Below are 26128 nucleotides of genomic sequence, written 5' to 3' on the forward strand. Positions count from 1 at the left end.
CACGGTGACACGTCGGCTGGTTTTACACGTGTACTGTTCTGCACCGTGCGCCGGCTATCGCAAAACTTTTTTTCCGTGAAGCTTCATTTAGTGTGGGAAGAAGGCACCTCAGGCCGCAGTCAATGAATCTAAACGTGGAGTCAGAAATGACATTTTGCCTCCTCGCCGGCACGCTGTCGTAGTGATGCACAGCCGCCCGAAATCTTTCTAAAGCCACAGCAAGAATATGTGTTTGTGCTCATAAACTCCAAATGGATCGTAAATGGGTCAATGTGTCGTACTTGTCTCCAGTGCATTCTTGCAGTGCAGCAAGAAAGCGTACATTTTTTTTCGTATCGCCATATGTCTAGCTCGCAAGACCATCTGAGAACCCCAGGAACCCCAAGCAGAGAAAAGCAAGTAGAAGGCAGCGATAAAGGCGACCTTTTTTAAAAACAGGCAAGAACTGGGCAGCGGCCGGTACCTGCGGTTGATGAGAATAGTTCGGGTGGCTGGCCGTATAAAGCATGTTTACTTTCATAAAAGTCGGTAAAAGAAGCCGATTCGACTTCATGGCACAATTTGTGAAGTTCATTATGAAATTCTTTCAACCTGACTTCGGCAGCGGTAATGCAATGAGACATCGTGATTACATCCTTTTGTTTAGTATGGCTGCAGAGTGTGCGCATCCGAGCAGCCCAGTTGCACGCAGCGCGGGGTGGTTTCGCGAGAAATTTAAACAAGAGAGGAGAACTGACTCTATATGATGGTGGAGCAATGCTAACTTCCGGCTTCACTTAGCTTCACAAAGAGTGACGTCAGGGCCCCTCCTCAGTTTTCCTTCCTCCACTGCTGCGGACGAAACTGCGGTTGCATTTGACACAATTATAGACAGCGATCGTGACCACTCGAGTCGACGAATGCGTCGAGTCAAAACAAAACTACTGTTTGCTGCAATTGCTGAGGACGAAAGTGCAGGCGCTATGAACACAATCATGGACGGCAATCATGACCTCAAGGAATGCAACCGCCCTATGCACCGACTAAAAACGAAACTAGTGTTTGCTGCAACTGCTGCAGACAAAACTACCGTCACTATCAGCTCAATAATGCATCATGCATGGCAATCGCGACCTTCTAGAGGCGTGCGCCTGCCGTACACATAGAGTCAAAACGAAACTGCAGTTCACTGCAACTGCTGCAGACGAAACTGTAGTTGCTATCAACTTGATCATGCATGGCAACCGTGAACTTCTGGAGGCACGCGACTGCTGCGGACGAAACTGCGGTCGCTGCCAACGAAATCATGGACGGCGTACGTGCACTTCCAGAGGCACGCAACGAAACTACTGTTTGCAGCAAACGCTGCGGATGAAACTGTGGTTGCTATCAGCGCAATCATGCGTGGCGACGGTCAACTTCTGGAGGCACGCGACTGCTGCGGACGAAACTGCGGTCGCTGCCAACGAAATCATGGACGGCGTACGTGCACTTCTGGAGGCACGCAACGAAACTACTGTTTGCAGCAAATGCTGCGGATGAAACTGTGGTTGCTATCAACTTGATCATGCATGGCAACAGTGAACTTCTGAAGGCACGCGACTGCTGCGGACGAAACTGCGGTCGCTGCCAACGAAATCATGGACGGCGTACGTGCACTTCTGGAGGCACGCAACGAAACTACTGTTTGCAGCAAATGCTGCGGATGAAACTGTGGTTGCTATCAGCGCGATCACGCGTGGCGACGGTGAGCTTGTGGAGGAATGCGACTGCCGTATGCGTCGAGTCAAAACGAAACTACTGTTTGAAGAAACTGCTGTGAACGACACTACCATCGCTATCAACGAAATTATGGACGATGACCGTCCACTTCTGGAGAGACGCGGCCGCCGTACGCAGAGTGAAAACGAAACTACTGTGTGCTGCAACGCCGATTTCCATTTTGTCAACGGCGCAGACATGCAACAAGTGTGCCACATTTGCCCGATGCTTGTGCGAGCTGCGAGAAAGATATCTGAAGACTGTGCCTAGGTATTACGGCGGAGTACGCGCTTTGCTCCGTCTGCCCCTAGCCAAAGGCAAGGGCAGTACTCATGAACCAGCGCTTAATTTCCGTTCAAACCTGATCAATGCGGCCAATACAGTCTGTAACAGGGAAACCTAAAATACAAGAAATTCGCAGTGACAACGTGTTGTTATTCATTGGTGTGCAGCTGCTAAAGCATTATCTACATAATCCCCCAACCCCACGCTTACTCCTCTTGGCAAGAACCCTCGGTGTAAGGCCCGGCGGTGAAGCAAATATAAAAAACTACAGCAGAAGTGATATGGGGAAATCATATAATGCATATTAAAAAGATCAACAAGAAAATCCACTCTGCAAAGGTGGATGATCTGTGAAGCTGTTCAGCGCACAACATAGCGGTGACACAGAATTTTGAACAAAGGTACAAACTTATTTACCGTGATTTTTATATACATTCGCGTGGAACGATGAGGAGCCGGAGGTAAATAGACACACATGACGTTTTGACGGGACCGCTACCATGGGACAGCGGAAGGGAAGTAGACATGCAAGGGCTTAGAACACCGACGAAAAGAGGGCGCTGCGAACATAGACATGGCCGACGCAGGTCAAAGTGTAGTATCTGTTACCTGCTTAATATCTGATACGTGTTCTATTTTGATGCAAGATATTAAACTTATTTCTGCAAGTTGTTGGAGTGGTTGAAGCCTGCTTCACCTCTGAGTTGGACCAGTATTGGACTATCTCCGGGATCGGCCCACAATGTCTGCACACGCAGAACAAAAATGCACAGCACCCTATAGCCATAAATTGCTTCACTCTAAATAAAACATATTCACACGAATTCGGACGCCTTCCCTCCCTGTGACCGCAACGTCATGAAATATGAGCGGAGGAGAGCTTATACTGGAGTTTTTTATCATCGATTACGCATTGGCGTAGTGCAACTCGGCTACGAAGAAACGGATGAAAGCTTGTCCGTGACCGTAGTACCTAAGTGCAGTCTCCACATTTTGCTCTCGTACCACGCACGCTGGAAAACACAGCGTATCCCTCTCGTGTTTGCATCGTTAACAAAATAGAAACACGCTGCCACAACAGCTGCGGGCGATCATGGATGGCGACAACGCAGTTGTAAAGGCACGCAGCCAATGCTGTGTTATGCATGGCAGTAAACGCAAGAATAAAGGGCAACTATAGGCACAAAGCGTTCCGCCCTTCGTGCACAATTTCGGCTGATGACTATGGCGATGCGGACCCCATCGCTTTGTTTTGGCTGGACGCGGCCACCATTTCTGCTCTTTTGCATCACACATTCACAGCCCTCAGCACTCGCCGAGCTCCCAGTGACGGTCGCATTAACTAGTGGGTGGCCAAATATGTTCAAATTAATTGTTCAAATGAAGTTCAAATGAAGGTTGTACAGGTCTACTTCTCTACATCCAGTCATGATGACCAGGAAGTCGAAAGCTTCTATGAAGACGTGGAATCGGCGATGGGTAGAGTGAAAACGAAATACACTATACTGATGGGCGACTTCAATGCCAAGTTAGGCAAGAAGCACGCTGGAGATAAGGCAGTGGGGGAATATGGCATAGGCACTAGGAATAGCAGGGGAGAGTTATTAGTAGAGTTTGCAGAACAGAATAATATGCGGATAATGAATACCTTCTTCCGCAAGCGGGATAGTCGAAAGCAGACGTGGAGGAGCCCGAACGGCAAGGCTAAATATGAAATAGACTTCATACTCTGCGCTAACCCTGGCATCATACAAGATGTGGACGTGTTCAGCAAGGTGCGCTGCAGTGACCATAGGATGGTAAGAACTCGAATTGGCCTAGACCTGAGGAGGGAACAGAAGAAACTGGTACATAAGAAGTCGATCAATGAGTTAGCAGCAAGAGGGAAAATAGAGGAATTCCAGATCAAGCTACAGAACAGGTATTCGGCTTTAACTCAGGAAGAGAACCTTAGTGTTGAAGCAATGAACGTCAATCTTGTGGGCATCATTAAGGAGTGTGCAATAGAAGTCGGTGGTAACTCCGTTAGACAGGATACCAGTAAGCTATCGTAGGAGACGAAAGATCTGATCAAGAAACGCCAATGTATGAAAACCTCTAACCCTACAGCTAGAATAGAACTGGCAGAACTTTCAAAGTTAATCAACAAGCTTAAGACAGCAGACATAAGGAAGTATAATATGGATAGAATTGAACATGCTCTCAGGATCACAGGAAGCCTAAAAGCAGTGAAGAAGAAACTAGGAATCGGCAAGAATCAGATGTATGCATTAAGAGTCAAAGCCGGCAATATCATTACTAATATGGATGAGACAGTTCAAGTGGCTGAGGAGTTCTATAGAGATTTATACAGTACCAGTGGCACCCACGACGATAATGGAAGAGAGAATAGTCCAGAGGAATTCGAAATCCCACAGGTAACGCCAGAAGAAGTAAAGAAAGCCTTGGGAGCTATGCAAAGGGGGAAGGCAGCTGGGGAGGATCAGGTAACAGCAGATTTGCTGAAGGATGGTGGGAAGATTGTTCTAGAGAAACTGGCCACCCTGTATACGCAATGCCTCATGACCTCGAGCGTACCAGAATCTTGGAAAAACGCTAACATAATTCTAATCCACAAGAAAGGGGACGCCAAAGACTTGAAAAATTAGACCGATCAGCTTACTGTCAGTTGTCTACAAACTACTTACTAAGGTAATCGCAAATAGAATCAGGAACACCTTGGACTCCTGTCAAGCAAAGGACCAGGCAGGATTCCGTAAAGGCTACTCAACAATAGACCATATTCACACTATCAATCGGGTGATAGAGAAATGTGCGGAATATAACCAACCCTTATATATAGCTTTCATAGATTACTTGAAAGCGTTTGATTCTCTCGAAACCTCAGCAGTCATGGAAGCATTACGGAATCAGGGTGTAGACGAGCCGTATGAAAAAATACTGAAAGATATGTATAGTGGCTCCACAGGCACCATAGTCCTCCAAAAGAAAGCCACAAGATCCCAATAAATAAAGGCGTCAGGCCGGAAGATACGATCTCTCCAATGCTATTCACAGCGTGTTTACAGGAGGTATTCAAAGACCTGGATTGGGAAGAATTGGGGATAAAAGTTAATGGAGAATACCTTAGTAACTTGCGATTCACTGATGATATTGCCTTGCTTAGTAACTCAGGGGACCAATTGCAATGCATGCTCACTGACCTGGAGAGGTAAAGCAGGAGAGAGGGTCTAAAAAATTAATCTGCAGAAAACTAAAGTAATGTTTAACAGTCTCGGAAGAGAACAGCAGTTTACGATAGGTAGCGAGGCAGTGGTAGTGGTAAGGGAATACATCTACTTAGGGCGGGTAGTGACCACGAATCCGGATCATGAGACTGAAATAACCAGAAGAATAACAATGGGCTGGAGTGCGTTTGGCAGGCATTCTCAAATCATGGACAGCAGGTTGCCATTATCCCTCAAAAGAAAAGTGTATAACAGCCGTGTCTTACCAGTACTCACGTATGGGGCAGAAACCTGGAGGCTTACGAAAAGGGTTCTGTTTAATTGAGGACGACGCAACAAGCTATGGAAAGAAGAATGATAGGTTTAACGTTAAGAGATAAGAAAAGAGCAGATTGGGTGAGGGAGCAAACGCGAGCTAATGACATCTTAGTTGAAATCAAGAAAAAGAAATGGGCATGGGCAGGACATGTAATGAGGAGGGAAGATAACCGATGGTCATTAAGGGTTACGGAGTGGATTCCAAGGGAAGGGAAGCGTAGCAGGGGGCGGCAGAAAGTTAGGTGGTCGGATGAGATTAAGAAGTTTGCAGGGACGACATGGCCACAATTAGTACATGACCGGGGTTGTTGGAGAAGTATGGGAGGGGCCTTTGCCCTGTAGTGGGTGTAACCAGGCTGATGATGAATCATTAAATAGCACATATGCGTGCCGAGACCAGAAGAGGAGTTCGAATTACCCGATTTTCTGAAGTAACGAGATTTCACTGTTACATATTATCGCCATAATTATAGGAGGAAAGTTTCATATTTCCAGGGGGGGGGGGAGGGGGGCGATCAGCTTTCCGAACTCCATGTATGTATGTACGTACGTACGTATGTATGTATGTATAGATCATCTGTCTGAGAATATGAGAATTTACAAGACCTCATAGTACGAGACAGTTCAGTTTCACAACGTCAGTCCTCTCGCACCACCAAGAATCCGGCAGTGCTGTGATCTTCCTTCGTGTAATAGCAGGCTATCACTAACATTGCTTCGCCTTTCCAGTGAAACTGCAGCCTCTCCCTCTCTCTTCATTTTCTGTGAGTCCAAGTATGGGTGCTGCTGGTCATGACTGCTGTTGATTCTGATTTCAAGTGAAGTCGGCTTGGCCTCATTTCGGTTACCGAGTGAATTATACTGGGTGCTCAACTATCAACTAACTAAGACTTAAAAAAAAAAACAGTAGCGTTACTCCAGCCGCCTGTAATTTTTTTTGTTGCTGAGAATTATTTCGATAATTACAATTATTTATCTAACTCGAGAAAAACTGTCCTAATTATCAAAGTGTTGATCGGACATTTGAAGGCACCCCCAAATGACATCTAAATAGGGAATTTTCAGCGACATACTAATTGCGTACAATTTTTTCGACTGGCAAAGAAACATCACGAAATATGAGAAATACCATGTGACTGCGCTCCCACCCACGCATCATAAAGCAGCGCCCTCAAATAAGCTGATTGAAAGCAACTGCATGCCTGTTGCAAACCCGAAGAGGCAGCACATCACCTTGATAATGGCACGGAAGGAGCATCAACAGCAGGTTTTGCGTTTCACAACTATTCCTTCCTCTCATTTCTAGGACACACTTATTGTACGTCTCTCAAGGCCAACTGATCACATTGATAACAAAAGCCCCTTGATAACGCGGCCGAAGCACCACACTGACTATGCACAAAATGTGAAAAGCAATGAAATAGGCATGGAATGTTTCAAAATCCCGGCTCTGCTAACACTGCATCGAAAGAGTGCACGCGCAGCTATATTTCATGCCAGAAACGAAATTAATGTGACGGTTTTATTTTTCATGAAAGTGTATGCATGCTGCAAAAACAGGTTCGTGCTAAAAAATAAAAGCGAAACAAACAGACCGAAAAGGCACCCACATCTAGAGAAAAGGCAAAACCGATGTGTTCAAGAAAGAAATTTACTTCTACATAAGCTGAATTGGCAGTTAGGATTCCTGCACAAAAAGTAAAAAACATCAGATTTCAGCTTGCCCTTACTATCTATCAATTCGTAAACCCTGTTGAGCACCAGCTGCTGCCTAGAGGACGTGTTCGAATAGGTCTCCTTCTGCAACCACGCAGTCGAGTTCCCTTTATCACATCTTCAGTGGCTTTCTTGATGACGGACGCTCGAATTCTGGGGCAGGCATCTATTATCCATGCCTTGAGCTTGTGGCGTCGAGTGACCACATAGACCGGTAAAGTCTCGGACTCTCGCACGAGAGAAAAAACCGACACTCGATCTCTTAGCATAGCATTCTTTTTAATGCCCTTTTGGAACGCTAGCCCGTGCCGGAGCGTGCCAGCCACTCATGCCTCGTGTAGACGCGAGCGTCTACGTAATTCTCATACGACGCCGATACTGCTGCCGGTACAGGAAAATTCGACAAATGATGGAAAGTCCACATGACGCGGCGTGTCTTGGCGTTGGTCTTGGGTGTCACGTACAGAGGCGTCGAAGGATGCAGCAGGCTTGCGTTGCATATTGGTGGGGCCGATGGCGTGGGTGCTTCAATGTAGGCAGGTTTGAGACGTTCCAGGGCAATTGTGTCTGATCGGCCGTTGACATTCACGACAAAAGTCGTCGGATGACGCTTGAGAACACAATATGGCCCGAAGTATTGTGGCTGCAAAGGCTTCTGCACGGCACAGTTACGCACGAAAACGTGAGTAGCAGAGGTGAGTGCGGGAGAAACGTATGGAGACATTGCTTTTTGCGAACGTGTAGGCACGGGGCGTATCTGGCTGAAGAAAGCTTGCAGTTCGGCAATGTAGTTGGCAGGTGATGGCATAGGTGTTTTGGTGGTGGCGACAAAGAAATCGCACGGAAGGCCTAGGTGAGTGCCGTAGACTAGCTTGGCACAGGAGCAACCTAGGTTGCTCTTGAGTGCAGCTCTGATGCCAAGTAAGACGAGCGGCAAATGTAGAATCCACTTCACCGGAGATTCATGCACCATAAGGGAGGCCTTGAGAGGCCAGTGAAAACATTCAACTAGTCCATTGGACTGTGGGTGGTAAGCAGTTGTGCGAAAATGTGTCATTCCGCGTAGTTTGAGTAGCTTGTTCAAGAGTGCCGAGTCAAACTGCCGACCACGATCTGTGATTATTGTGGATGGACAGCCGAACCTTGTTATCCATGTAAGCACGAAAGCTGCTGCAACAGCGGGCACTGAGATGTCAGATATAGGTGTAGCTTCTGGCCATCGTGTATAGTGGTCGATAGATGTCACTATGTAGCTGTAACCTTTCGAAGCTGGGTGAGGGCCGACGAGGTGCAGGCGTACGGTATCAAAACAATCATCCGGTAAAAGAGTTCGCAGGCGGAATGGGGTGACGCTGGATTTTAGAGCGTTGAAACGACAAACAGCAGCGAACCCAATCGCAAACTTGCGCCTTTGGCTGAGGCCAAACAAAACGACTGGAAAGGACCTTCTGTGTCGTGTGTATGCCAGGATTCTACAGGTCGTGCACGGTTTCGGAAAGACGTCTGCGAAGAGGTGCCAGAATGTATGGTCTAGGTGTGTCGATAGAAGTGTTGCAGACGACGGACGTACCATCTGGGGTCACGAGGTCCTCCAATTTCAGGGACGTTGATGAATTCCGGAGTGTACGAAGTTCAGTGTCGTCATGCTGCTGACTGGCAAGTAAGTCGACCTCGATGATGAAAGGTTCTGACGTCAATGTGGAAACGGCATTGACGAGACTCAGAACGTTGGCTGGAACATTGTCGGTGCCCTTGGTGTGGCAGAACGTTGTTGTAAACTCCGAGATGTAGGAAAGGTGTCGAATCTCGCGGGGTGAGTAACAGGACGCCGAACGATTCGTTGCGTGCACAAGGGGCTTGTGGTCAGCCAAGACGGTGAATGCACGGCCTTCTAGGAAATGGCGAAAATGTCTGATAGCCAGGTAAATAGCGAGTAATTCACGACTGAATATGCTGTAGCGGGACTGCGCAGGCTTCAGTTTCTTGGAGAAAAATGCGAGTGGATGCCACGCATTGTCGATGAATTGCTGCAGAACGGCACCAACTGCGGTGTTTGAAGCGTCGGTCACGATGGCAGTGGGCGCGTCTGGCTTTGGGTGTCTAAGCAGCATGGCGTCGGCGAAGGCAGAGTTGACTCTTGTAACAGCGTCGGTGGCCTCTTCAGTCCACTGAAGCACTTGTCTACGTTTGTTTACCAACATAGCGTCTAGCGGAGCCATAAGTAGTGCGCAATCGGGAATGAATTGCGGTAGAAATTGATAAATCCAAGAAATTGGCGAAGCTTGGCGAGTGTGGTCGGTCGGGGAAGGTTTTCGATGACGCGAAGCTTGGATGGCAGTTGTTGAATGCCGTTAGCGTCGACAATATGACCGAGGAACTTGAGTTTGGGTTGACCGAATTCGCTCTTGGCGGCGTTGATGACAATTCCTTTACTGGCAAGGCAAAACAACAAACGCAAGTGGTGAAGATGTTCTTCTGTGGAAGAGCTTGCGACAAGAAGGTCGTCAATGTATGCAAAAACAAAAGGCAAGCCTCGGGTGACCGAATCGATGAAATGCTGAAAGGATTGGCACGTGTCCCGTAAACCGAAAGGCATGCAGAGAAATTCAAAAAGACCGAAGGGTGTGGTGATGGCGGTCTTGGGAATGTCTTCTTTAGCGAACGATAATTGATGATAGGCGCGAACGAGATCGAGCTTAGAAAAGATTGTCGCACTGTGCAATGCTACCGTGAAGTCCTGAATGTTCGGTAGAGGGTAGCGATCAGGAACTGTAACATTTTTTAGTGCCCGGTAATCGTCGCATGGGCGCCAGTCTCCCGTCTTCAAAGGCACCATGTGAAGTGGTGATGCCCAATTACTGGAGGAAGGGTGGACGATGCCAAGTTGCAGCATGTGTTCAAACTCCGCGCGAGCAATCTTGAGTTTCTCTGGGGACAAGCGCCGGGGTCGGATATAGACTGGTGGGCCAGAGGTGACGATGTGTTGGCACACGTCATGTTGCACCAGTTGCATCCAGTCCACCAGGCGCGTCAAAGTGGAAAACTTCCATAGGAGCACGGCGGAAGGTTCGTCCAACATGGCAGAAATAGGCGCGATTGGCGATGTGCTTGATGATGGGATGCCAGGAATGGATAGCTGGCTTACGGAGTTGATGAGACGGCGTCATTGGACGTCGACAAGGAGTCCGTAGTTGTGCAAGAAGTCTGCTCCAATGACTGCATGACGGACGGCTGCAACCAGGAAAATCCAGCGGAACGCTCATCGAAGGCCAAAATTTAGCGGGACGGAGCGCGATGAGAAAACTGTAATCCTGGTGGCATTGATGGCTTGCAAAAACGACACAGGTGTCACTTTTCGGTCAGACTGGTGGGCGGGGAGAATGCCGACATCACCTCCTGTGTCGACTAAGAATTCTTGTCCCGTAACTCTGTCTGTCATGTAGAAAAGGCGTCTTGTGTGTTGGGCCAGACCACTCGTTGCCGTTAGAGGTCGGCCGGCCTGTTTCCCTGCCAAGTGCAGGGACGCCGACAGTGACGAGCGTCGTTTCCAAAACGGCGGTGGTAGCAGCAAATGCCAGACGTTGTAGTTGGTTTTATTGCGAGTACCTGTGCGTCTTGACTTGCTGGAACTGCGGCTGTGTGTGCGACGAGATAACGTGCGGCAATGTTCCGCTCCACAGAAGATGCGTTCCAGGTGCTCACACAAGGAGTCGAGTGGAGATTGCGCTGCTGAAGAGCAGGGCAGGGTTTGCAGGGCGGTTGTATTATCATTCGGAGACGATGCCGTGGCTGTGATGGTTAGGGTAGCTACTTCCAGGACTTTGTCAGCCAAAATGGTAAGTCCGGTAAGGTCCATGGTAGAGGCTGTCACCAGGACCATCTGCACGTTAGCTGGGAGTCGTTGCAAAAACAATTCGCGCAACAGCGCATCGCCTATGGATCTCGCGTTGTTTCCGAGGAGCTGCCTCATTCGGCAAAGAAGTTTACTAGGGCATCAGTCACCGAGTTCTTCAGCGGACAGAAGCTGCTGGATGTGATAACGCTGTGAAGCTACTGTGCGCTCTAACAGGGCTGCCTTGAGATCGTCATAGGCAGTGGTAGGCAATGGGGAGTTCAACAAATCTGCTACTTCGTCAATGGCAGCGGGCGAGAGCGCTGCAACGGTGTAATGAAACTTTGAGGCTTGAGAGTGGATACCAGTGACTTGAAATTGCGATTCAGCCTGAAGAAACCATGCCAAAGGATGCTGGTCCCAGTACTGTGGGAGGTGGACAGTGATGGCTGAACAGGAGGGCTCACTACGTTCCTTGGAAGGGTTCTGGCCTTGAGCTCTCGTCTCTACCACAGGAGAGCAAGGCAGTATCACGTTCACGGTCACCAAACTGTGGTGGCGAGCGAACACGTAGACCAGTAAAGTCTCGAGCTCTCATGGGAGAGAAAAAACGGACACTCTTAGTGTAGCATTTTTTAAAACTCCTTTCGGAATGTTAGCCCGTGCTCGAGCGTGACAGACGCTCGTGCCTCGTGTAGATGCGAGCGTCTACGTGATTCTCATGTGACACCGATGCTGCTGCCGCTACAAGTGAAGCACGGGTTGAGGGCCTTTCGGGTTATCCTGCAGCCACATTACACACTGTCTTTTCTCTTCACTCAGCCTGCAAGTTGATCTGACTCATCTAATTAACTGCACTGATCCATTCATTCACAGGGTTCCCCCCCTCGTTCACCTTTTTCTCCAGTTTCCAGGTAATGGAGGGGTGAACGCCTTTAGTCGCTGTCCACACCACGCTGAAGTCTGGTTTGGAAGTGCGGTGGTTTGACACGTGGAAAATGTTCAATTAACACCCTTTGTGGTGTTGAGACATAACGTCTGCGCCAACAATAATGTAGTAAGCTGCTAGCCACAATAAAATTTTAAGTGAAAAGGTTGAGGCAAGTCAAAAGAAACCTCAAATGATGTGAGTGAAAGTTTTAGTAATGACACTATGGGTGCGCGTGTGGGGGTGAGGGGGGGTTGGCTTCGGCGTCGCCGGGCCTACCCCCCTCACTGTGCAATTAGTGCTGGCAGATTGCACTCCAGTGACGATGGGCAGTAAGGATTCGTCACGTTGTTCAGCGCACAGGTCGGTCATGTCAGTAAAAGCCATCATGCAGGTCACTGAATAATGTGCAACAGGATCAGGAGGATCCACGGGGTGACGAGAGGCGTCAGTGTGGACTTGGGTTGGTGCAGATGGGTCGAAGTGGGCAAATATGGGAGGGGTGGTCAGAAACCTGATGAGAGCAGCGAACACGTGAGCCTGTTCCAGGCCCCATGACAATGGCGTGTTCTTTAGATGATCTGTTAAAGGCCGAGCAACGTCTGAAGTTTTGATGAAACGGTGAAGTTTTGATGAAACGGCGAAAGTATGAAGACAGGCTGACAAAGCAGCGCACGTCAGAAGCAGAACCTGGTACAGGGAAACTGCGAAAGGCGGAAACTTTTTCCGGATCTGGTTGGATACCGGATGCATCAACTAGCTGTCCCAACACGGTAATCTGACGGTGCCTGAATTGACACGTTGTGGAGTTCAGTTGGAGGTCGGCTTTTCAGAAGACCGCAAGAATGGTAGCGAGTCAAGTAAGGTGGCTGCCGAACGTGGCAGAAAAAAGAATAAAGTTGTCAACGTAACAAATACAGGTGGTCCATTTACAGCCTCGCAGAAGAGAGTTCATACGTTCAAATGTTACAGGAGCATTGCATAGGCCAAAGGGCAAAGCTCTGAACTGATATAATCCATCCGGTGTAATGAAGGCTGTCTTCTCGCAGTCCATTTCATCAACTGAAATCTGCCAGTAGCTGGATCAAAGATCAATGGTCGAGAAGTATTTAGCTCCGTGTAAGCAGTCCAAGGCGTGATCGATGCATGGTAGTGGGTAGACGTCTTTTTGCCTCGTCTTGTTTAAATGGCGATTAATGATCAAAAAATGCCAGGTACCATATTTTTTTCTTAGAAGGATGACAGGCAAAGCCCAAGGGCTGGCTGACAATTCGATGACCCCTTTACGGAGCATTTTGTCCACTTCTGATTGGATGAGTCTATGTTCAGCATCCGATACATTATAGGGATGCCGACGAATAGGATTCATGTCTACAGTGTTTATACAGTGGTGAACAACAGATGTTTGGCCTAAAGGCCTGTCGCCGAAATCAAAGATGTCACTGTACGATTCGAGCAGAAGACATATGTCCGTGGCCTGTGCAGAGGTGACGTAAGTGAAATCATCTCTGCAAAGTCATCCGTTAAGGAACCAGAGCTGCGAGCTGCAATTGGCGCTAATAAACCACTCTCAGCATTTAGACTCTCAATGTCAAATTTGGATCGCTGGCCAAGAACATGCCGGACGGAATCACTTGAGGGCACAGGCTGAAATTCAGAAGCGGTATAACGACGTCGTTATTAGTAACTGTGACCCGTGTATGTGGAACAGCAACATTCCGGTTCAAAAGTACGTCGATGGTAGGGCGAAGCACACAGGCACCGTCAGGAACGTGTGGCTGGGCAGCCAAAGTGACGTAAGTAACTGCCTCGGGTGACAGACGCACATCGTGAAGCGAGCACAAGTGCGGTGGGGCGGTGCTAGGAGCATCGGCGAGTTGAGGCAGTTCCAACTGAAGAACGCCGGTTGCACAGTCGATGACAGCTGAATGATTGACGATGTGTGCTGTTTTATGGCACAAGGGCCAGGTTTGGCCAAAGAGCGCCATGACAACTGGTAATGCTGACGATGTATTATGGAAGATGTGACTTGGCTGTAAACTGGCCTAAAAATAGTCGCTGTAAAGTGCGTAAAATCTACGTGCTATAAAATTATGGCGATGACTACTGACGAATACTATGCACATTAAAATTCATCGTAGAAGTATGATGCAAAAGAGAAAATATATGAGATGGTAAAACTACTTGGAACACTGCTGCCTCGCCAGAGCCCTTGAAACACAAGGGCCTAGAGGCATGTGCTATACGAAATAGCTATCACAGCGGCATCCTCTGAAGAGAGGACCCGCTATGAACATGTGAGGCTAACAACATGCAAGACAACATCTTTCAGAAAACTTAGGACTGTGTTGGTGTCAAATAAAGGTTCTGGGCCGAGTAGCATTACGGGATGTAGGGGTATGTGCTGCCGGTATGCTAGGGAAAAATGTTTCCTTCTCTCAGATTCGGCTGCCTGACACTCCAGGAGGACGTGGAGGACGGTCAGCCTCTCCCCACATCTACTGCAGGTTGGAGGATAATTTTCAGTGAGTAAAAAGTTATGCGTGCCAAATGTGTGTCCTATTCTGAGGCAACAGAATAGGACATCTGTTCGCTGTGATTTTGTTACGGAGGGCCAAGAACCTAACTGTGGCTTTATCACGTGCAGTTTGTTATTTACTTCTGCGTCCCACATACGTTGCCAGTGGCTTCGTAGTTTCCTTCTTAAGAAAGGCTTCAAGTCAGTGACAGGGACCGAAGCAGTAGGATGAACTGCATGCAATGAAATTGATGTGGCCATCTGGTCCGCTAGAACGTTACCCTCGATGCCCCTATGTCCAGTCACCCAGCATATAATCACATGTTGATTAGATATACTATATGCTTTGCACAGGACAGAGTAGAGTTCATTAATTACTTGATTTTCGTGGTTACAGAAAGACATCAAGGCCTTCACAACACTGAGGGAGTCCATATATATAACTGATTTCTGGAGTTTTGATTTATTTATATGCTTTACGGCCGACAGCAGTGCGTAGGTCTCAGCCGTAAAGATACTAGTTTCCGGATGCAGTACGTCGGATTCCGAGAAGGATGGACCGACGGCTGCATAGCACACCGTCGTGTGTCTTCGACGCGTCTGTGTAGAACTCCGTGCAGGAGTGTTTGTGCTGGAGTTCCCGGAAATGCATTTGGATTTCAATTTCTGAAGCGTGTTTTGTAACTTGCATGAAAGATATATCGCATTGTATCAGCTGCCACTCCCAAGGAGGTAGCTGCTTGGCTGGACGCATTAGGCGAAGCTCAAGGAGTGGGACATGCATTTCATGACTAAGCTCCCTCACACGTAGCGAGAAAGGCTGTCTTACGGAGGGATGATTACGAAAGAGTGTAGCCTATGCCATCTCGTTAACGGTATTAAAACACGGATGTTGCGGATTAGAGTGGACTTTCAGAAAATGTGTTTGGCTGATGTATGTTCTCTGCAGATGAAGTGACCACTCATTTGATTCTACATATAAGCTTTGTATGGGACTCGTTCTGAAAGCGCCAGTGGCCAGTCGGATTCCTAGATGTGGACTGGGTCTAGCATCTTTAGTGCGCTCGGGGCGGCAGAGTGATAAATCACGGCACCATAGTCTAGTCGTGATCGAATGAGGCTTTTATAGAGATTCATTAAACACTTCCTGTCACTACGCCATGAAGTCTGCGATAGAAGTTTCATTATGTTCATTGTTTTTAGACATTTTTCTTTAAGATGTTTAATGTGGGGGACGAAAGTGAGTCTGTAGTCAAGTATAACACCTAGAAATTTGTGTTCTTTGTTTACAGATATCTGTTGTCCACATAGTTCTAAGCAAGGATCTGGGATCAGGCCTCTCTTTCTTGTAAAAAGAACACAACAGCTTTTGTTAGGATTGATGTTAAATCCATTGCTGTCTGCCCACATACATTTTGTTAAGGCCATGCTGTACCTGTCTCTCGCAGACTGCGAGGTTACAAGATTTGAAAGCTATTTGAATGTCGTCCACGTAGACAGAGTAAAAGATGGCCGGTGGTAGTGAAGCACGAAGCGTGTTCATCTTCACGATAAAGAGTGTGCAGCTAAGCACGCCTCCTTGGGGTACACCTGTTTCCTGCGTAAAAGGACGTGAGAGTGCATTGCCGACTTTTACCCGTTCTATTAGGTTAAGCATATTACCGTGGATGCCCATTGCTGACAGGTCTCTTAAGATTCCGTAGCGCCACGTGTCATACGCCTTCTGGCAAGGGGGATGGGGAGTGTGTGTGTGTGTCTGTGTGTGTGTGTGTGTGTGTGTGTGTGTGAGAGAGAGAGAGAGAGAGAGAGAGAGAGCATGAGTCTATAGTGCACCTGCACATGTACTAAGCTAGGTGCAGCATGTCTACAGTCGGGCACTCAAGTTTGTTGCCTTCAGGTAGTACAGAAGCGCTCGAACTGCTTTCTGGGCTAATGAACTGTGAGGCCACGCCCCCAAGATCTTTGCTTCTGTAAATGGCCTGTCGTACAGTCTATTCAAGGCACACTGGAGAGTCTGACGTTGGTTGTCGAAGCGAGAACAGTTGGAAGAATAAAGGCTTTAAAGGCACAAATATGCATGAAGTGTTCCGGTGTAGCTGTCATTAAGACACGATTTCTGCTGATGAGTATGATGACGCAGATTCTGCCACTTCATTTTGGTTGCATGCTATTTTTGCTCTTTCGTGTAGCACATTTGTGGTGCTCGACGCTCGCCGATCTCTGAAAGTTGTCTGAATTAACCGATGTGCAGCCAAGTACGTTTTAATTAACGAGATTCTGATTGCATTAAATAATGCACACACCTGCTGGAACCAGAGGACAAGTCTGAATTATCTGATTTTCCAAATTAATGAGGGTCGAATGAACGAGGGTTTAGTATAGTACTAAACAGTCATACTATAAGACAAACGAACATAAAGAATAAAAAGGGAGGTCGGTTCGTCAACTCACTTCTTGCTTGTGTCATCACAGGCACTGCTTAGTGATCCGCCATATTGGAGCTCTGAAATATTACAAGAAGTATGTTTCACCGAAACACATCCAGCACTTTGAGTTCAAAGATTGCAGTTTACTGTTGTGGTAGTCCATCTGACATGCAAGTGACAAGAACTGGATTTGTCTAGGCACTGCAGGATGCTGCCACAGTTCAGTGATAACACAATTTTTGCCGAGAAGACTGTACTGACAAACAGTTGCTCACAGTTGTTTTTGATGATAGATTTTTCTTTTACCTGGTTGACTAATTGGCCTATACAGTGGAATCTGCTTTGTAGGTTGCTGGAATGTAATTTAATCTAGTACACTTTGATATAAAGCTAGGGGTTCCCGAAATACCAGTTTGCAGTCGTATTATCTAATTTCAGGTGAAAATTCAATCGTATCAACTGTATGAAAATACATTGCTTCTGTGGGGTGTTGGCCAGGAAAAGAAAAAAAAAAATCGTATTATCCACCCCTCGCATGCTGCAGTCAGCCCAGCCCAGCCCATCCCAGCCTAGCCAGGGTCAGCAGGCACATGGACTCGTTCGAGCCCAATTGTCCGGATTGCGGAGATCCCTTCTGCACTTTAGAACGCATGCCCTGGTGCTGTCCCTCGTTGCGGGACCACGATCATCTCACCACGGAAGAAGAGTGGGAGGAGGCGCTCAAGAGCGCCAAACTCGCTGCTCAGCTATGGACCGTCCTGAGAGCCTGCGGCGCTGCGGTCAAACACAGCCTGCCCGTCCCGACGAGGGAGCGGCTCGCAGCGGCTCCTCCCTCATAAGGGGGTTTTTAGTCGCTCCTCACGACCTAAATAAAGTTCTTTGCCTGCCTGCCTGCCTGCCTGCCAGAAACACATACTATGCAGAATTGTATCAATGAGATCCTACAGTATATTCCGTGGCACTGTCGCCTGCCTCGCAAAACTCGCAGGTAACATTAACAGTGAGCAAAATTGCAATGGCAGCCAAGTACCCTTCTCGTCTCGTGTCCACAGGAAGGAGTGATTGGCCAGAGTTTCCCTGGGGGCGGGGCTGATGCAGCGTGCCTCCAGGTTGCGCACAGCCACCTGCACAGCAGTCAGTGGCTTCTGCTGCGTCAGCACTGAATGAGTCCTTCGCACCGCTGAGGGTCGGACGATGCCGGACGTGGCTCGGAACGATCGACGGTTCACAACTGTCGTCGCCCTCCTGCTGACACTGGTAGGCTCGGCCAAGCTGAGCTGCTCAAAGCTCTTGGCAATGGATGCAACCCGTGAACCAGGCCTTGGAACAACTGCGCCAGTAAGTGCCCTCATTCACTTCACATGCAATGTGGGAAGCACCAAGTCATCTGATAGTAGTGCATTTATTACAGCCAACATTTCATCAGGGGGGAAGCAATCAGGCGCACTACGCATGCATAGGCATATGCATGCTTATGAGGTTGGTGATGCAATCCAATGCAGGCAAGCTAGAAAGGCAGCGCACTCTGTTTATATGGAACCCTTAGGGTTTTCTAACTTGCACCACACAGTCAAAATAAATACAATAATTCTGGCGTTCTGCATGCCAAAACCACTACGTGCATATGAGGCATGCCGAAGTAGGTTTAATCTTGAGCATCTGGTATATCTAAGTTCACAAACTTTTTTGCATATCCCCTCCCATCAATGTGCACTAGAGTGCATTCTTTGCAACCCAGAATGGGGTCACCTCTGAGATCAAATGACATGATACTGGAACCTAGAATAGTGCAAGAACTGCAGAGAGCCTTAAAGGAAAGCTTTAACTGAAGGAAAATGCAGCATCAGCCAAGGCTTGCGACATGTCTTTTCAAAACTCCACTTAACACTTCAAGGAAAAACACAAAAAAGAAATCCTTCACATAAAAAATGAACCAGCAATTCCTTCACAAATCTTGCATGCAAACCACAGTGTCAGTGAGGTCAGTGTGACGTCGCAGATTTCACAGCATTTTTGAACATCTTCTGGCAGGTAAGTTTCTCCAAGTTCCCAGGTTGACTCTTTGCACGCTTTCAAACGCAATGTAACACTTATTTGGACAAGAATATACTAACCAAGATGAGGTGCAAAAATTCATGACATTACAGTGACTAACGCAGACTCTGCAAAGCAACACCATTTTGCTCAGGCTCTGGGTAACAGATGCCATAAATGGCATTGTGTTGGTCAGTCCTTGACATAGTGCATTGAAAAAATCCTGTTTTCAATTGTAGTCATAGAAAACACCATTATGCTTCCATGGCATAACAAATGTGGTCCAACACAAGAGTAGCTCTGTCCTGGCTATACTTTTGTTTCTATGAAGTGCTAACAAGTGAATCAAGAAAAAGGGTATTTGGAAGGAAAACAGGAAAAAAAATGTACTCATGAAAGAAATATAGCAAATGAGGGGCAACATGGAGAGAACCGAGCTGAGCATGCACACCACGAGTGATGATGATGATGTGTGGTTTTTTGTGGCGCAAGGGCCAGGTTACACCACGAGTGAGGAGAACAGCAACAATGGATGATGTCGCAAATTATAGTAATGGAATAAAATACAGATGAACTCATTTTGTACATGCGCAACTCCAGATATTACATTTGTTTGTCTTTCATGGTATTTATTACAAGTGCGTACTTGCATAAGTTATTTACATAGTGGCCAAAACAGTCATAGCCGTGTCTACGAGCACAAAACAAACACTTCACAGTACGATTACCACAGTAAGCAGCTCTCTAAAAGGGAGGCAAAAGGATACACTGCATAAACGATGGATACCAGTCTGGTTGGAAGTCTCTTTGATCCCAAAAGTTTTTAGTTGTGAAATTATCTGAATGAAATGAGACTGCGAAGATGCCATTGGTTTTGCACGCAGATCTAACACGCGAGTTTTCCATAAACTGTGCAACGCCATAAGTAACCTCATGTCAAGTCACATCTCCATATTTAGATGACATAAGATAAATTAAATTGCTACATATCACGCAAATTTATGTTTTAATTGAGTTGTGCATTGAATTGCAATTGTATATACACGACTTTCTCATACTGCGCTTCTTTTATTTTCACAATCTTTTTCAGTATGTCCAATGAGTGCATTATGACAAAATACAATGTCTTGCAGGTTGTGCAACATGTCTCCCTTGTACTGTCACTGATTCATGATCCTGACATGACATACTGCTGTGGTTTTGTACACTATGTTTAACAGTAGCAGGAGCCCCCTGCAGGTCTGCCAACCTTCTGCTGTCCCTCAAATGTCTGTACTGGGAAGCAATCTGTAAGCAGCTGCAGCCTCAGTCTATAAAAAAAATGCATGCATGATCAGACACAATCTGCATGCAAAGGGCTCGTCTCTGGCAACCACAGGCTGACCTCATCTCTCAACTAGAACTTTCTGTATTTTGGTTTTGCTGATCACAGCTGCTCTCTAGGGAGTCAACCACTTTACCCAGTTCCGTCAGCCCCTTCCAGACTGATGCCAGAACAATGGGAGGTCCCACATAGTTTTTTTTTCTCACCCCAACCACTTTATGTGAACAGTGGATCAGTCGCAAATTGCAGACTGCAGTTGAGGCAAGTGTCGAGGTGGGAGAAATTTCATTCCTTTCAGCTCCAGCTCGGCTCTAGAGATTTCAATGGAGGATATGGAAGCCAAAATACGCAAGTTGTGCATATGCATCCGGCGATGGCACTATGCACTGCCGCTGCATGACAGATATGCCACATAATGCAAAAGCTGTCGGGGCACAATTTCCAAAGGAATCCATGTGTGGAATACCTTGCAAGAGTGAGTTAGCCACACCTTTTGTCTAGCACATTCCAAGTGTCGTCTGCACAGGCTGGGCACTATGAGGCCTCCATCAGAAAGGTGTCAAGTGCTGGAATTCAATGCAACTAGGTACACTAATCAGATGAACTAGTGGAAGCACACTTCAATCTGTCGTGTGGAAATATGTGTGCTTGAAGAGGGCTTTGTCTTCAGCTTAAGATTCTTTATGTTTACATCAAATGTGGCACATGTATGTGAAACTTGCGAGCAGCTTTTAAATAAATCGCTGCCAATAAATAGTTCGCTTTCATTGTGTTTTAACTGTTTAATTTGCTATATCAAGCACTTGTACACATCATAGCATAGGGAACCAAAGGGTTGCAGTGGAGCACCAGAACCAGAGGGCCAGCGTAGCAAGCTCTGAGGACGGACTAGCACGTGCCATGCTTGCGCAACGAGCATGCGCTGCCCAACTTTCTTTCCCTCATTTTTTTGCAGTGCCGACTGAGAGCACTGACCGAAAGCATCGACCGAGAGCACTAACCTTTAGTGTTTGTGCGCAGCGGTGTCGGTGGGCGCCCTCGCCCAGACGAAATGGCGAAATGTACTTGTAGATGAAGTGGAGACAGTGCTGTCTTGGTTACATGCAGATTGGCAAATATGGCGTCGACATCTGCGGGGAGCTCCGTGGGAGGCTTCTCGAGGTATGCCGGTTTGAGTCTGTCTAATGAGACGACCTCTTCGCAACCATTCGATAGGATGGTGGTGGACTTCGGCATCTTGCGGAGGACACGGTACGGCCCATCGTAGGAGGGTGTAAGAGGTGCCTTTACGGCATCTCATCCGAGAAAAACGTGGGTCGAAGACGCAAGGTCCAGATGCATGGAGATGATGTGGTCCGAAGATTGAGGCATGACGGGACGCAGTTGCTGAATGCAGTCCTGTAGGCATTGAAGGTACTGCAGTGGCTGGGATGAGGGGTCCGAAGGAACGAACAAGTCTCCAAAGAGCTGCAGGGGTGCACCATAGACAAGTTCGGCCGGACAACAGCCAAGGTTGTGACAAAGGAAAGCATGCAGGTCGAGAAGCACCATAGGAAGGTGGTCGGCCCAGTGCTCCCAATCTAAGCGCACAGTGAGGGCAGCCTTGAGCTGGCAGTAGAGTCAATCAACCATGCCGTTGGCACTGCAATGACATGCTGTGGTACGACAGTGTTTAGTGCCAAGCAGGTGAATGAGGGAAGTGAAGAAGGTACAGTAAAATTGCCGGCCGCGATCAGTGGTCATGATGCTGGGGTCACCGAAGTGGGAAACCCATGCTGAAACAAAGGCTTTCATGACTGTTTCCGCAGTGATGTCCGGAATGGGCATGGCTTCGGGCCAGCAAGTGAAGCGGTCAATCATTGTTAGAACGTACCGGCTGTTGTGCAAGGAAGGAAGTGGTTCAACCAAATCAAGATGGACGTGGTCAAAGCGACAGCCAGGCGGCAAGAAAAACTGTGCGGGAGTCTCCATGTGGCAGGTCATTTTGGCAGGTCGGGCATGCGAGGCACGAACGTGCCCTCTGGCGACCATCGGTGTTAATGCTTGGCCAGATGTAGCACTGTGTAATGAGGTGCTGTGTGGCTGGGATGGCAGATGTCATGAACGGATTGGAACACCGCACGATGGCAGGCAGCCGGAATAAAGGGACAAGGTGCAGCCACTGACATGTCACACCAGAGTGAGCCAGGCACAAACAGGTGGGGAATTAGTTGCAGATGAAGGGAACGGGGACAGTCATGCAGAGCTTGCAGCTCAGGGTGTTGTATCTGTGCCCGAGCAAGATGTTCCCAGTCCACAGTTGATGTAGAAGTGCCGAGGGAGGTGATGCGCGATAGTGCATCAGCTGCCTTGTTTTCAGTGCCTTTGATGTGCCGGATATCCATAATGAACTCCAATATATAAGCCAGTTGACGAAGTTTGAATTTCACATGCGACATACTAGGAATAGTTTCTACGGATGACATACACCAGAGGCTCATGATCTGTTAGAAAATAAAATGGCTGGCCCTCCAAGAAGTGCCAGAAGTGCTGCAGTAAATAACGAGCAGCTCACAGCCAAAAACACCCTAGCGAGTCTCAGCAAGTTGGAGCTTACGAGAAAAGAAGCCGTGTGGACGTCACTTGGAGTCAATTTGCTGCTGGAGAATAGTGCCGATGGGCACACTGGAAGACTCCACCTTGATATGAGTAGACACGTTAGTTCTTGGGTGGATGAGAAGCACCGAATCGGTGACTGCTTGTTTAGCAGCCCTGAAAGCAGCTTGATCTTCGGGAGACCAGCAAATCATGGATAAGGAGCCCTTGGTTGTGCAAAGGTCAGTCCATGGGTGCAAAAGCTCAGCGCAGTATGGGATAAAGTGTCAGGAGAAATTAACTAGGCCCATGAACTCATGCAGCTGACGTAGCATAATGGGTGCTGGGAAATGTTGCATGGCCTGGACGTGGGAGGGCAACAGATGAATTCCCATCACCGAGATGTGGTGACCTAGGAACTCAAGCTCGGAAGACCCAAAGACACATTTTTGGGGGTTGACAACCAGGCCAAATTGTTGAAGGCACTGGAAAAGTTCCCGGAGATGACGCTCATGTTCTTGTGGATTGGGACTCATGACAAGGATGTCGTTGCTGTAGGCAAATACAGCCAGGAGTCCGCACATTACCTCAGCAATGAATATAGAACGTTTGAGCTGCGTTGCATAGCCCAAAGCGCATGCGTGCACTCAAACAGGCCGAAGGATGTAGTAATGACCGTCTTTGGGATATTGGCAGGCTCAATGGAGATTTGGCGATAGGCCTTGACAAGGTCCACTTTACTGAAGATTTTGCATCCTTCCAAGTGGCCTATGAAACCTTGGATGTATGGAAGGGGATAGCAATCATGGACTGTGTGAGCATCAAGCACTCGTTAGTCGCCGACCGCACACCAGTCACCTGGTTCTTTCTTGGGCACCAGATGAAGTAAGGAAGCCCGACTGCTGGTTGAAGGGCGAATAATACACAGCTGGAACATGTGCTTGAATTCCCGTTTAGCAATGGCCAGACGGTCACCGAAGAGGCGGCACGGACGAGCTGCGACAAGTGAGCCACGCGTGACAACATGGTGGGTCACGCTGTGCCTGGGTGGCCGATTTAAATTGCAGGGCCTCGTCACCTCAGGAAAGTCTTCGAGGATGTGAGCGTACGGGCATGGTGGAATCAACGTGCGGACGCCCGTGGGAGCAACAGCCGACAGCACTCCAGGGATGGAGAGTCACGTCTTGCTGTCAATCAGGTGGCGCCGACACATGCCAACGTTGAGGTCGAAATGGGTCAGGAAGTCAGAGCCGAGGATAGGCTGATTGATGTCGGCTGCAATGAAGACCTACCAAAATGTGCGCCACAGGCTAAGGTCGAGAGTGAAGGACTGCAGACCATACGTGGTGATAGAGGTAGAGTTCGCCACGCGGTCACGCTTGGAGGACAGCAGTGCGCTGACCTCGGCACCCTTATCCACAAAGAAACGCAGGCTGAAAATGCAGTCCATGACGATGAAGAGGCGGCCGGGTTGAAAGTCTAGGTCACAAGCCGCCGTCAGTGATCTCACAGTGCATTTCCAGACCATTGGCATGGGGACTTGCACTGGCGGGCACGGTAGTGGAAAGTGCGATGGTACAAACAAATAGCCAAGCTTCGAGGACTACACAACCGGGGACTGCTCAGGGAAGAGGAACAGCCGCTGAGAGGTGAGGAGGAGCCACGCTGGTCATAAGAGGATGTCCAAAGGAGACGTCCGATGGAGACGTCCGATGCAGACATCCGATAGAGAGGGTGGCAACAGAAGTAGTGTTGTGGACTCTATCAGCAAGCTGGGCGAGGCGGTCAAGGGTCCAGTCTCCTGCAGCAGTCAAGACATGGTGGGCAGACTGCAGCAAGCGCTGCAGGAAGTGCTCCTTCAACAGCGCACCATTCGCGTTGACATTACTTGAGCCCAGGAGCAGTCGTATGTGGTTGAGCAGCTGGGAAGGGCGGCGATCTCCAAGTTCCTTGGAGGTGAGCAGGTGCTGGAGGTGTGCGCTCTCAGACACCATGGTGCGGTCCAAAATACTTTTTTTCAGTTGCTGGCAAGGGGCATCCCCTAAGGTGCAGCGATGATGTCCGCCACCTCGTGAGCAACCTCAGGAGACAGGTCAATAAGTAAGTGGTGATACCAAGAAGTTTCCGAGGAGATGTGGTGTAGATCGAAGGAGGCTTCGACTTGGGTGAACCAAACCTGTGGGTCCTTGTGCCAGAACGTGGGCAGGCAAAGCTGTAGAGCAGCTACGACCCGAGGGCGCGAGGTAGCGTCTGGTGGAAGGCTGCCTGAGGGCAGTAGGTTGCTGGGGTCGGTCATCTCGTAGTCCGAAGTCACCAATGTCGGGAACCGAGGGGTTGCAGCGGAGTGCCAGAATCAGAGGACCAGCATAGCAGGTTCTTAGAATGAACTAGGGCGTGCCCTGCTTGCGCCGCAAACATGCGCCACCTAACTTTATTTTTGTCATCTTTTTGCATTGCGGACAGAGTGCCAACCTTTAGCATCTGTGTATAGCAGCGTTAGTGGGCGCTACTGTAGTATTTATTTTATACATGAGGAATACAAGCCGTACTCTACTTAAAGCTGCCTTCCAGCACTGGTGTGCACCTGGCATGGTCATACTCAGGTCTCAGTACAAGCTTGGTTCTTTAATAGGCATACGGCAGCACGATTAAAAGACAGGTTAATAGAAGACACAGTGGGACACAGAGCGCTTTGTGTGTCCCTGTGCGTCTTCTTTAGTTCCGTCTTTTAATCACGCTACCGTACACCTATTCAAGATGCGTTACCAACAAGCCCACATTGCAACCCTCGTGGTTCTCTACACCATCTTCCATTATTTACCTTTAACTGAAGCAATAATTTAAATCTGCTTCAAGCTTATATGTACGCTTAGAGATATACCATGAGGAATTTAGCCACAAATAAACGACTGGCACTAACTTCTATTTTATACTTGCGGTGTACACTGGAGTGTAGGTGGGTGCAACAAATATAGCTTCTTTTAAAACAAGGTTATAATGGTAAATTTTATGAAAGAGGCAAAGACGGGAACACTTATGATGCACTGAAAGATCTGGCAGGTTTAAACTAGTCTTCATCGATTTGACGCTGGCATGACATGAATAAGTGGAAAGAATGAAACAAGCGGCTCTATGTCATAGAACCACTATACAGTAGAATCTCGTTACAACGAACTTTGCGGGACCGCCGATTTTAATTCATTAAA

General features: G+C 48.1%; 1 protein-coding gene and 1 pseudogene across 2 annotated transcripts in view; one reads left to right on the forward strand and one right to left on the reverse strand.

The window, feature by feature from the left end:
• The window catches only part of Exn (Ephexin), a 173430-nt gene that overhangs the window by 108613 nt on the left and 38689 nt on the right, over positions 1 to 26128 (reverse strand). For both annotated transcript variants that reach the window (XM_065426613.2, XM_065426612.2), the window contains exons 3-4: positions 18021 to 18320; positions 17016 to 17067 (exon numbers count right to left, since the gene is read on the reverse strand). In XM_065426613.2, the coding sequence (XP_065282685.1) occupies positions 17016 to 17067; positions 18021 to 18320 (352 nt within the window). The remainder of the gene's footprint in view (positions 1 to 17015; positions 17068 to 18020; positions 18321 to 26128) is intronic.
• On the forward strand, positions 2600 to 2771 carry LOC135897959 (U2 spliceosomal RNA; annotated as a pseudogene).

The sequence above is a fragment of the Dermacentor albipictus genome, chromosome 2, assembly GCF_038994185.2.
Source record: "Dermacentor albipictus isolate Rhodes 1998 colony chromosome 2, USDA_Dalb.pri_finalv2, whole genome shotgun sequence".
Lineage (NCBI taxonomy): Eukaryota > Metazoa > Arthropoda > Arachnida > Ixodida > Ixodidae > Dermacentor > Dermacentor albipictus.